This window comes from Ceratotherium simum, chromosome 1 (genome assembly GCF_057802395.1).
Source record: "Ceratotherium simum simum isolate JZ-2026a chromosome 1, ASM5780239v1, whole genome shotgun sequence".
NCBI lineage: Eukaryota > Metazoa > Chordata > Mammalia > Perissodactyla > Rhinocerotidae > Ceratotherium > Ceratotherium simum.
In genome coordinates this window covers 21,707,266-21,720,042 of record NC_141900.1, presented here as the reverse complement: position 1 = coordinate 21,720,042, position 12,777 = coordinate 21,707,266, and the positions used below count along the sequence as shown (strand labels likewise).

The following is a 12,777-nucleotide window of genomic DNA, read 5'->3' as shown; positions in this document are numbered from 1 at the left end:
CTACTTGTGTTCTCATCGACTTCCTATGCTAACAAGGGAGTAGGCATCTAGGACTTTAAAGTCCTAGTTTCTATTTTCAAAATCAGCATCCTGCTCTCTCCTCCATTAGATGCAAATATTGCCTGTTCAGGTTGGTCTGGTCATGGTTTCTCCCATGGACCAGGAGAACCCCTATGTCTGCTTCTTTGCTTATGCTGCCAGCCCAGCTTGGGGTGTCCACCTTCTCCATTCACCCATCAAATCCACTCCAACCATCAATGCCCACTTGAGACTTAGCTTATTTGTTAAATCTTCCCAAATTCCTTGGATTGGCCATCCATTGATCATCTCTCCCTTCTTTGAACTCTCATTACGTTTTGCCTCAGTACCACTCCATAGAGCACTTGGTTTAGTCATTTATTGGACACAAACTTTTTGAAGTATCCCTTCAACTAGACTGTATCTACTGAAGACAGGGTGTGTAGCTTATACTTCTCCAAGTTCCACCCCTACTGACTGGTTTAGTGTTGACTGAACCTGAGGTAGAAAGAGTACTTCTGGGACTCCCTCTAAGATAGGTCCATTAAGATCAAACTAATGGAAATATGAAAAATCTGGATTTTGCAGGACCTTGGATCATCAGATTTCAGCCCCCAGAATTTAAAATGGAACAAGGTCCTTGTGAACAGTTTGGATCTCTTGGAAGAAGTGATAAGGGGTGGTGAAAGACCAGAAGGCCCCCAGAATCCTGACAGGTCTGCAAGTTTCTGTGAAGGGTCCAAGTAGGCAATGATGTCAGTTTTTATTTCTCCTAAAATAGATCCATGTGTGTGTGCAAGGTATGTGTGAGTGTGAGTGTGTGTGTGCATAACCTAGAGGATGCAAACTGGTCATGATGAGGGTGGCTTCGAATATGCTATGACCCACAATGGCAAAAAGTATAAGGAAAAATGGGAATAACAAAATTTCATGATTCCTGGGGAGATGGAAAGGAGACAATAACTGGACTAATAAAAGCCCTACGAATTAAAACCAATGTATATACAAATTTATATGTAAATCCTACTGCTTATTCTGGCATTCTCTACGTGATGAGAGCCCTTTATTCCACAAATATAATACTAAAAAAAAAATCTGGATTTACAAAAAGAGATACATCGGGGGTTATTATTTACATATAAAAGAAGTCTTCATGTACATATGCTTAAAAATAAGCTCACATTCTGATGCTTTAAAAAGTAAACTTCTAAAACCCAGTTTACAGACAACATTTTCAAGAATGCAGTTATGGTTTGACTCAAAGTGCACTTGTGTTTTACTTATAGACTTATCAGAGGTGTAGTATAGTTTTTGACAGAGGCAGCCATAGATACCCATTTACACACGTCTGTCCCTCTACCTGGAAATGGAATACTTACCATAACAAGAGTCCGTGACCGAGCAGGAGGCCGCGAAATCTATCTGTAAGAATGAGTCCTCGTTCACAGCAATGTCTGTGGTGACCACATAACGGGTGCTGGCCTTCTCAATGAAGACCAGGGCATCCCCGGTAGAGCCACACACAGGCATCTTGGTGCCTCCAGGGTGAAGCAGCCATTTCCTACTATCCAGAGTTGTGAAATCATCCTCCAAGACTGTATTACCAGAAATATTTCCTCCAATAAGAATCTGAAATGCAATGTGTAAAAAGCAAATTTTCAATTTGGTTTCAAGATATGAGAAAGTTAGTCTTTTTTGTTTGTTTGTTTTCATCTGTCAGATTGCTCAGAACTGGCATTATACAGCAAGCATAATGTTAGGGGGCCTTTCAGAATGCTCTTGTTTTTGTGGTCTGCTTGCCCATCTGGCAAGAAGCTATAGAAAACAAATCAAAGGATTGACAAAACCATTCACAGCCTTCGTGGGCCAAAACGTGCCTTTGGAAACTACATGTACCCAAGCTCGGAAAGCAAAATTTGGCTTATGTGTCATTATTTTCCATGTACAATTTCTACTTAAGGACAGTCGTCCCCTAAGGCATTTCAGTTCCAGTTCTTTGCATGGATTCCACTGTTTGTTAACAGGTTCTTTGAGTTCTATCTGATACGCATTTTGTTATGTACGAAGATCCTTTAGAACTGTCCATAAGGATGTTAAGGAGATTTATTTATTTTTTCTTCAAAGGCTAGGAAAGAGGATTTGAGAACTACTGCACCAATGCTAATTTGCACATTTTCCTTTTCAGAGAATTATAACTACGTATCACGCTTGATAAAGTCCCTCTACCCATATGGCAGAACCCTCTACGTGGAGGACCTGGGCCTTCTGTCATGTCGTTTATTTTTATAGGTTCAGGCAACTGAAGGAATAGAGAACGAAAGGAAGCTAAATGCCATATCTAATCTAGCTGTGTGCCTTTGAGCAAGTCACTCAACCGTCAGTCCTGGGTTTCCTCTACTGAGCAAAGGGGTTGGACTAAATGCTATCTGAGGCCACGTTCAGCTCAAGCGCCAAAAATGATAATAGTTAATCCTGACTGACCTGGTCAATAACCCAGGGGCTGTAGAAGTGCCCATTTTCAGATGGTTGCCACCAGCGGAGGCGAGTAGAAGAAGCGCGGGCTTTCAAGGGTATCTCCAGGGCAATGTACCTGCCCACATTGCTGGAGTTGCTGAAAAGGAACTCTTGAAGGAGGCTCCATGAGAGGCCGCCATTGAGAGAATACTGTAGAAGCACAGGTTGGCTCCTGGGGTCTGGAACACCTTTCCCACAGCCCAGTCTCATGAAGAACTGCACAAATCTGACACGAGTAAATTTACTGTAGACTTTTACTTCAGAGAGAGATTCATACCATTAACAGAAGACAAACACTTGGGTAACAGGGAGAATGCATGGCTTTAATGAACAGGAGGATTTAATGAATGCCCTAGGCAATCATCTCAAAGCCGGATTTTCCCTTTTAATGTGAAAGGGAGTGAATAAAATGTGAAGTCTGAAAAAAGGCAATTCTGTAGTCATATTTATATTTTGCACCCCTCCACAGAGGGGAGTCTGAGGGAAGCAAGCATTCCCTGCACCCTTCGGCTAGTCTATAAGAAGATGGCAGGGGTCCAAAGGTTGTCCAAGTTTGGGAGTGTGTATTGTTATCTATTTAAGATCAATTCAGATCCTGTCCTTAGTATCTGAAACTGGAGAAACGTTAATTAATGTAGTTTATGCCATTTATTGGCATAATTATTCTCAGGTTTTACCAGTAGTTTTTCAGATCTCATATTATTGGTTTTGGGAGACATATTTAAATTCACCAGTTGTAGCACCTCTTTGTGAAAGGCTAGGCATCTTTTGGAAGAGGTGTGTCAAGCTTGGGCCTCCTTTCTGTCTTTTGTGCCAGGAGCAGGGGAGCATGAGTGTGGGGCGGTGGTGATGGTGGGCTGTGCCAGCCTCTGACTATTGCTGGGTGTGGGATGGATAACACTGGCCATCGAGAACTGTAGCGGCTGCCAGTGGCAGCCTTCCCAGCTGGCAGGGAGGTGAACAGAGTGGCAGCAACCAGCTGGGGTGCCAATGAAAACTAGCTCACATGTTATCTTTGGCAGGCAAACTGCTGGTGCCTGGCCTGGCCGCTGTGCTAGCTGATAATGCAGAATAAATTTTATGTGTAACCTAACACACATACCCAATTACGTATGCATGTCAAACGTATGAAATATATTGGGGCTTATAATAAAGGTTATCAATTCCATATATAAAACCATGCATTCTTCATGGGTTCCTCCCCTCCCCCACCTCCATTAACTGGGCATTCATTTATCTCATAACCCTGAGAAAATCGGGATTTTTACATGGAGCATTTTGAGGTCAATATATGCAAATCCTACACAGCATGAGACTGAGATGAGATAAATAATGGAGCTTTTAACATTGGATTAATGAAAAAAATACATAGTTGGTGCCCAGTGACGTTTATATCTATGAAAACAATAATCATTTACAGAGAAAAACTTTTAGCATATTGTCTACTTGTTTTGGGAAAATGTTTATTCTAATTTACTTATAGATAAACCATGTCTGAATTATTTGGAAAAACCTAATAATTTCTAAATTAGAGAACTCAGCTGCCAATAATAAATCTGAAATCAAGAGCATCAAATTAAACCATATGCATTAAAACAGGAACGAGATAAATAAAATCTTGCTTTCTATAACTGTAAAATTACCTCACAGAACTGTATTTTCTACGAAGCATGATTAAATTTATAATTCAATAAATGAAAGATTTAGGAGAAAGAAGAGGATAAATATGTTAAGATGTATTTTAAGATACTCTGAAAAGCTTCAAAAACCAGAAACATGATTTCTTTGTTCATTTGCAAAAATAGGTCAGGGTTCCATTTTACACATGTTATATTGTCTTTTTTATTTTCCTGGCTAAGTTTTTGGCTCATCAAATGATCAAGGGATACACATCTTGACAGGACATAATCCTCTGAGCCAGTTTAAAATGTTTGTCTCTGAGTGGCCATGCTCAACCTAGAAAATGAGTGCTTAGGATGTATGAGCAAATCATTGGAAAGAAATGCTTATAAAGACTAAGGCTACACTTCAAATGTTCTTAAGTTGCTAATGGATATAAAATTAATTGTGAATAACATGAGGATGTATTGTATTTCAATTAAGCTTTCTACTAAGCATGGTGTAAATAATTTCTACACAGGCCAAGCGCTAATGAAAAGTATTTTGTAGAAGGTGAATCAAGAAGATAGAACATTATTTTCTTGAAGTTCAAGTTAAACATTGTCATTTCCTAGTCACCATCTTGTAAGATATCAAACACTAACTTTTGTCTGTTTGGCTGTGTTTCATTTCTGATCTAGTCATTGCACAAATCTCTCCCAGTTTTAGAATGGATATTATGTAAATTGTGTCTTAGTGGAGGCTTTGACGAGAGAGCAGCTCTGCATTTCCACGGAAGGCCTTGTCCTTGAGATCTCTGCTTCTTTCTGATTTGATTGTGTTCTGCTACGGTACTTCACAACATGGTTTTTCAACTGCATTTGAAAACGATTACCTAGCATGTGATAAATCCAGATCTCTCGTCATCAACATACGCAAGCCATCTTCATTGAAAAAGAGGTTGTTTCCACTGGAAAGGATTCCACACTTCCGAGATGGCTTTCCACCACTCATTAATAGGAATCTATCAGATTCTAGCTGACCTGAAAAAAGTGGAAAACGTAGTTTACCTATGACCCTGAATATAGTCATATATTTTTAAAGGAATATGGTAAGTGCTTTGTGTAGTTTTTAAATATGAATTCATAAATACTGAAGTTATAGATTTTGGGATAAGAGGTCTCTTCAACATTTTAGCTTGTTTGAATTGTTTAACCGTGGCTGTATAATTTAAGGGTACACATAACAGAAGGAGGGGGCCTTTTCCTGAGTATCTATGGTCCAGCCTGATGGGACCCTTGTTTCTCTCTACTGCATTGCAAAAAAGACAGTGACTGGTCAGAGAGAGGTTCAGGCCAAATGTAAGAGAAGGTAATATAGCCTTTCCACTGGCCTCTTCCCTGTGTCCTTGCTACTGTGAGGACAGTTATCAGGCAAGTATTGTATAATATTTTTAAAAACACAGTTTTAACAGGAGAAATTTCAGTGTAATTTAATATTTCCTATTAAATAATGTCTTTCAAAACCAGCTCACAAATCTCTTCAGATATTCATCTTAGATCTAGGTTTTTTTTTTTGATTGTGGTAAAATACACATAACATAAAACTTACCATCTTCATTATTTTAAAGTGAACAACTCAGTAGCATTTAGTATACACACAATGTTGTGCAACCATCACCACCACCTAGTTCCAGAACTTTTTCATCACCAGTAAAGGAAATCTGGTACCCATTAAGCAATCACTCCCCATTTCTCCCTCACCCAGCCCCTGGCAACCACTACTCTGCTTTCTGTCTCTATGGATTTGCCTACTTTGGACATTTCATGTAAATGGAATCATACAATATGTGGCCTTTTGTGCCTGGCTTTTTTCACTTAGCAAAATGTTTTCTAGGTTCACCCATGTTGTAGCATATATCTGAATTTCATTCCTATTCATGGCTGAATAATATTGCATTGTATTGATATACCTAAATCTATGTTACAGACTGCGTGGGAAAGAGAAAAAAAATCTTTTAATCTCACTATCCTAACATAGGTAGCTATTACATTTGTTTCAGACTTTCTCTTATGAGAATGTTTTTCCATAGTTTTATCAGAGTTCATAGCCAATGAATATAAAATTAACCGTGAATAATTTCAATCACTACATCACATATATTTTTCTATGTTGTAACATTATCTTCACACAAAATGATGTTAGATTCTCTGTATAAAACTAAGGTACAGAAAGTGATGAGAGGCTGCTTAATGAGTTGTTGGTAAAGTAATGACAGGAATTTATATTTCTGGAAACTTATTCCCTCCATGCAAGAAGACAAACTCACTACAGATATTTTCTAAAATTATCTTTAACCAGAAATTACCTGTGATAGAAAAAGTGGTAAAAATAGCCTTAGTTTTTCTCAGTTACAGTCTTGTTCACTCTCACTGATCATTGTTTCAAAAACGGAACTTTATAAAATTCAGAACTAAACGAAGACTTGGGTAGTCCCAATTGTAATGATAAATAATGAAATATTAGAGTGGAACTTAAGGATTGCTTTTATATTACAAATTGTGTTTAATATGTAAGTTCTTTCATAAAGCTACACAGAATTTATAAGAAAAGATTACCTTCAAAATCATCCTTGAGAAAATCAGGATTTTTGGTGCTTATTTTACAGGTTGGACCTGAGTAGCCGGGATCACATATGCACTTGGTTCCGTTGATACAACTCCCATGTCCATTACACATCTCTTCACATTGAGGACCAATATAGACATTATCAATGGCCCACGTCACTGGCTGAGAGCCAGCAGGGTAAAATCCTTGGTACCACCTGAAACGCACAGATCTGGAAAAGAGAAAAAAGTCTTTCAAAAGCTAATCAACAGAACAATATACCTTCAAAGTAAGCACATCTGATCAAAGAGCAGTGGGCAGCCACTACCTCTGCACCACACTTGAGAAGTAGAAAACATGATTCACCATTTCAGGAACACAAACTCCATTTCTCAGTCTCCTGGATTTTGCCAATAAGGTTCCTGCTTTCTGTAAGCCCTTCCCAATCCTATCACTACGTCAAAATCCCACCTGAGCTTCCCACCTTTTCCAATATTGACTTTCTTGGTGAAGCTTTCTCCATCCCTACTATCTATATTCCAAATAACTAATCTTTTTTTTTTAAATTGAGGTAAAATTCACATAACACAAAAGTAACCATTAACCATTTAAATTGTACAGTTCAGTAGCATTTAGCACATTCACAGTGTTAGCCAACCATCACCTCTATTGAGTTCCAAGACCTTTTCATCACCCCAAAAGGAAACTCCGTGTCCATTAAGCAGTCACTCCCCATTCCCTCCACCCCCAGCTCCTGGCAACCCCTAATCTGCTTTCTGTCTCTGTGGATTTACCTATTCTGGACCTTTCATATAAATGGAATCATATACTATATGACCTTAAGTGCCTGGCTTTGTTCACTTGCATAATGTTTTCAAGGTTCATCTGTGTTGTAGCAAGTATCAGAATTTCATTTCTGTTTATGACTGAATAATATTCCACTGTATGGTTATAGCAACTTTATTTATCCATCCTTTAGTTGAGGGACATTTGTTTGTTTCCACTTTTGGCTATTATGAATAGTGCTGCTATGAACATTTGTGTACAAGTATTTGCTTGAATACCTGTTTTCAATTCTTTTGGGTAGAATGGTAATGGACTTGCTGGGTCATATGGTGAATAACTAGTCTTTTAATTTCTCCCTCTTGCTCTCTCTCTTCCATAACTTTGATGGAATTTCCATTACTTTGATGGAATTTCCATTATTATAGTCATCATAGCCAGAGTTATTTAAAAGCATACCTATTTCCCCTATTGGCTGTGAGCTCCTAGAGGCCAATGCCCATGCCTCCTTTTTCTTTGTACCCTTGCATGGTGCCCAGTACAGTGTTTCACACATAGCAGGTGCTCAAGAAATGTTTCTTGCATGTAATTTGTTGTGAAAGGCCTTAAGAGCCAAACTAAGATTTTTTGGATTTTATCCTATTGGCAACAGAGAGCCCCAAAAGATTATTTTAAAGAGAGAAATGACGAAATCAGATTTATTTTTAGTTAGATGTCTCTTATTTCTTAATTTCTTTTTAAATCAACAATAATTTTCCTTTCTATTTGGAAGTGAATTGTCCTATCATATTGTTGACAGTAAGTTAGCTCCTTAGAAATAATCTACATAGTTAGGCAGCAATTCAGAAACAGTTTAAGATATTTTATTACGTACAAAACTCCGTTCAAAGAAGATGGATTTATTTTAGAGGGGGTAGATATATAGATGGCATGTACTCATTTTTGTGTCCCGTGAATCTGCCTAATTTTCAATCATAGAAACCAAATTCAGAATAATTTTTTATTTGAGAAACACAAATTAGAGGTCAATATTAGAAGCACTTAGGCTTCTCAAGTTTAGTAGATAGTAAAGCAGAAGGAGTCAAGTTCCCACATATAATTTTAACCCTAATTTCATTGTTTTTATCAAGACTTCAACTATATTAAGCTGCCCCCAAATGCCAGTTCATAATTAAATTTCATTTTTAAATACTTGTCAGAGTTTAGTCTTGGCAAGAAGCACTTCCTACCCTTTGAACTTGCAGACTGCTGAGCTGAGGGAAATGGCTGGCGTTTTCCTTTGAACAAAGGCCTACATGGATTTGGTTGAACTTCTTATTTATTCAAATGTTCCTGAACACAAATGAACCACCCTGGTTGGATATTTATTATTGTTCACCTGCCTTGACACAGAAACTGCAAGCACTATGATAAATGGGCTGAAGGGTCTGGTTTCACCGAGGTTTCCTTCTGCTGAAATCTTATTTTGAAAATTTCTCACTGCCATCCTCCCTGGTGAACGTCAGCGTCTGGTCTCCCAAGCCAGTGCTATTCAAAAGGATCTGTTTTTTAAACGTAAACTTGAAATTTCAAGCACACAACAGTGCTTTCATTAAATAGGGGTTTTGATTGACTCATTATGAAACTGCATAAAGCAAAAACAATTAGGAGGTTTTAGAGACAAAAAGACTTTAAATGAAAAGGACACAAAGGTGATGTGAATAAAATTAGATGGAAGCTCAATACCTATGCTTCAAATGTGAATCCATTACATGTGGAGGCAAAAAATGGCCATTTCTGCACTTGAAAACATTTCATAAGCTTTCTTGTATATCTAGTGTCCAGTAAGCGCACAGAAAAGGGTAATTTAAACATAGGTTATATATTTTTTTAGGATCTGCCACTTGTGCTGTTATGAACCACGTTGAATTCAAACCAAGGAATGGTTCACTGAGCTGGAGAAAATTTAACTTTTGCCTTCCAGCAATTCATGCCTGTGTGGTTTTTAAGAAGAGTGTTAATTCTTTTCCTGAAACAAGGACTAGACAACACTATTAAAGCAAATTCTTCTCTCTGCATGGTTCAAGGCGGTTTGAAAGGTAGGTTTACATCATTCTGAGAGTGGGCATGCCTCCTGAACAGATTTACTTTCTTCTCATAGAAGTAAAAACGACATGGAACACAAATAACATGATGGTCTAAGTTCTGTACTTCTGTAATTGGAGGAGGTATATTTTAAACTGACACCCAATACCAGTAGGTGAAAATACAGACGTTTGCATTTCTCTTGTTCAAATTTCCAAATTATATCATCATGCTGTGCATGTAAGCACAGCATGGCAGAAATCACCAAATGCTAAGTGAGGCAGTCTCCATGACACTGGAGCACTGTCCTGTGACTTTATTTCATACTCCTTTAAATAGGATTATTTTCCTGTGGGAACTTGCCGAAGCAAGTCTCAGTTGTCAAAACAATCTAAAATCACGGCCTAGCACCTATCTTTAGGGTTGTTTTCTATTTCATCTAAGTCTTAGCTGGGCAACTGGAGGAAATTAGAGGCCCATTAAAGAGAAAACCTAGAGCTTTTCGGCAGTACCATTACGGGCATGGTCTTGGTCCTAGGTGCCTAAGTGACCGGCTATCCAGGCCTTTTCCCTGCCTATGACACCCATAAGCATGGATTTCTGGCAGCTGTGCATCTGTTGCAACACCTGGCTTTCCGGTCATAGCTGATGATTAGTTCAGATGTTCTTTTCTAGAAATGTGGAATTAAGAATTCCAGAAAACGAGAGCTGTAGTTTGGTGAGTAATGTTAATATTAGCATGATAAAAATGAGCAAACTCAGGATAAATGATAAAAAACGGAAAAAAAAAAAAAAGCAAACTCTTTTTGCTGATGTCCTCACACGTCCTGAATAGAGTCCAAGATAATCTCCAGTATGTTTCCAATAAATTCTTCCACTTTTTTGTAAGTCTCTTTATACTCCTTGCAACATACAATCTTAAATAATCCAATTGATTTTGGATAAAAAGTTTTTTTTGAGCTATTTTCCCCATCCGATTCTTCTATAGTCAAGCTCCCCACCCACCCCCTAGCTTTCTGGCTGTGCTGCTGAATCAGCAGCTCTACCTATTCCTACATCTCCAGACACTGTCCTTGCCTCCTCGGCTGTCACTTCTAAAGAACTGGGAGGACATTTTGCTTAGTTATGCTTATTTTTTTAAAACAGATTTTCTATTAGAATAATATCCTGGTGTAATAGCAAGAATTAATAAATGACATAACTCGACAACACAAAATATTAAAGTCCTTAGCAATCTGATGCTGATGATATGATGAGGAGCAAATGGATTTACGTTTAAAGAGAATGCAGACTTTCGAAAATTCACTTTCACCCTTTTGGAAAAGTACTAAGTATTAGTAGTTTTGCTCAAAGAAGACTTCTAATTATGCTGAGTTTCACATCGGGAATGTTAAGCTACTTCCATCTTGAAAGTATGATATTAGTACTTTCTTCTTATTTTGACATATCCTGTAAGTTTTTTATTCTGAGAGAAAAGACAAATTCTGAGGCAGGCTGCTCTGTGACTTCCTCTCTTTGTTCACTTATATTATTAGTTTTATTTTTTGAACTACCCTTTTCATTTCATTCCTATTAGAATTGAAGCCCTTTATTTCCAAATAGCTTTTCAACAGAAGAGTCAAATATATGAACAAGAATCTGAGAGAGATTGAAAAAATAGAGATGCCTGGGGGACGAGTGTTGACAATTTTTTTAAGAGACACCTGGAATATTCTGTGGGCTTCCATTCTTCACATGTGCCCTTTCCTTGCACAAGAGACATGGGTAAATGTTTGAAAGTCATAAAATTCTAACTGTGTTAATATTGTGAGGTGGGGGCAGGAGGAGAGAGGATTACACCATTAGGTGAAAACCATATTTCTGTTGTTTCCTAATTGATCTAAGAAAGACCCATGGGGATATGAACGCCATGACAGGGTGCAGTCCACGGTGTGCTCTTTTAAATCTGTCTTCAAACTATAAGTTAGTAGACTATCAGCTGTGTCCTATGTTTTAAATATCCATTGATCTGCTCTAAGTGGCAAGCTGAGGAAGAAATGTAAGGTGGAAATTTCCCCCCAGTAAAGTGGCAAGTCAGTGACAACATCAGGGAGAAAACTGTCAAATGAGAAGAATGTGGCATGAAGCAGCAGGGCCTTACCCACAAAGGTGCAGCTTCCCGAAGTGCACGACCTCCCTCCTCCAGCCCTGCATGGTCCCCGCGTAGTAGGTGCTGCTTGGGTGGTGCTCAGTGGAGCACAGGGAGCTGACGTGGCTGCTGCTGTGGTAGCAGAGAGGGAGCAGCAGGTGCCAGGTCGCCCCAAAGTCCCTTGAAAATTCCAGTCTGACCGGATCAGCAGATGAGCTGTCAGTTGAGCATCCAACATTGATCTTGGGGTGGAAGAAAAAATGATACAAATTACCTCAGAGCAACAAGCCTTGAAATGATTCACCACTTCATTATTTTCTCGAGAGTCCATTTTCCTGGGGACTGTCTTGCTGAAATATTTAACACTATAAAATTCTGTTTTGCCTGAGTAATATCATATATTACCTTCAAATAATAATTTTTCATCAAGAACCTCAAAGGGCTTCATGAAAAATTTATTTTCCCTCATTTTATTAAAAAACTACGAAGTGGGTAAGGCAGAGGCTGGCACAGAATTCCAGATTTTATCTTTGGCCCACTTTCATAGCCAAGCCAAGCAAATCGTAAGGAAATGACTGTTTCCCTAATTCTAACCATTAGCTTTTTTTCTGTCTGCTAGATAGGAAGATCTTCCATTTTCCCTCTTGTGATACCTTCCAAAAAATCCCCAAAGTTTTGCACATGGAGAAACTTCAATAGGTATTCAATACTAAGACAAAACAAAATACAATCATTGTCACTATTTCCCTGGCACAGGGAGAGCATTCTCAGAAAGACCTTTTAAACCAAAGGGAAATAACCACTGGACTCCTTTTCCCATACTATCAAGTGATTAAACTAAAACTTAAGTAAATAAATGCATGTGATTCTTCCCATGAAATTTTTCCCTCTTCCAAGTGGGATTAACATTTTCTTTCTGTCATAACAACTGTATATATTTATATTTGTATTCATATGTATAATTTCTGTTGTTGTTGTTGAACTTCTTCTTCTTACGTTCTGATGAGTAAACTATTGACATTTGATAAACTTTTCAACTATAAGCATTTGCTTCTACCTAGATT

The 12,777-nt window shown here is 38.2% G+C and overlaps 1 protein-coding gene across 3 annotated transcripts in view; it reads right to left on the bottom strand.

The window, feature by feature from the left end:
- The window catches only part of RELN (reelin), a 490,103-nt gene that overhangs the window by 56,992 nt on the left and 420,334 nt on the right, over nt 1–12,777 (bottom strand). For all 3 annotated transcript variants that reach the window (XM_087441541.1, XM_004439311.3, XM_087441605.1), the window contains exons 41-45: nt 11,726–11,955; nt 6,750–6,970; nt 5,027–5,174; nt 2,500–2,758; nt 1,398–1,647 (exon numbers count right to left, since the gene is read on the bottom strand). In XM_087441541.1, coding sequence (XP_087297667.1) covers nt 1,398–1,647; nt 2,500–2,758; nt 5,027–5,174; nt 6,750–6,970; nt 11,726–11,955 — 1,108 coding nt within the window. The remainder of the gene's footprint in view (nt 1–1,397; nt 1,648–2,499; nt 2,759–5,026; nt 5,175–6,749; nt 6,971–11,725; nt 11,956–12,777) is intronic.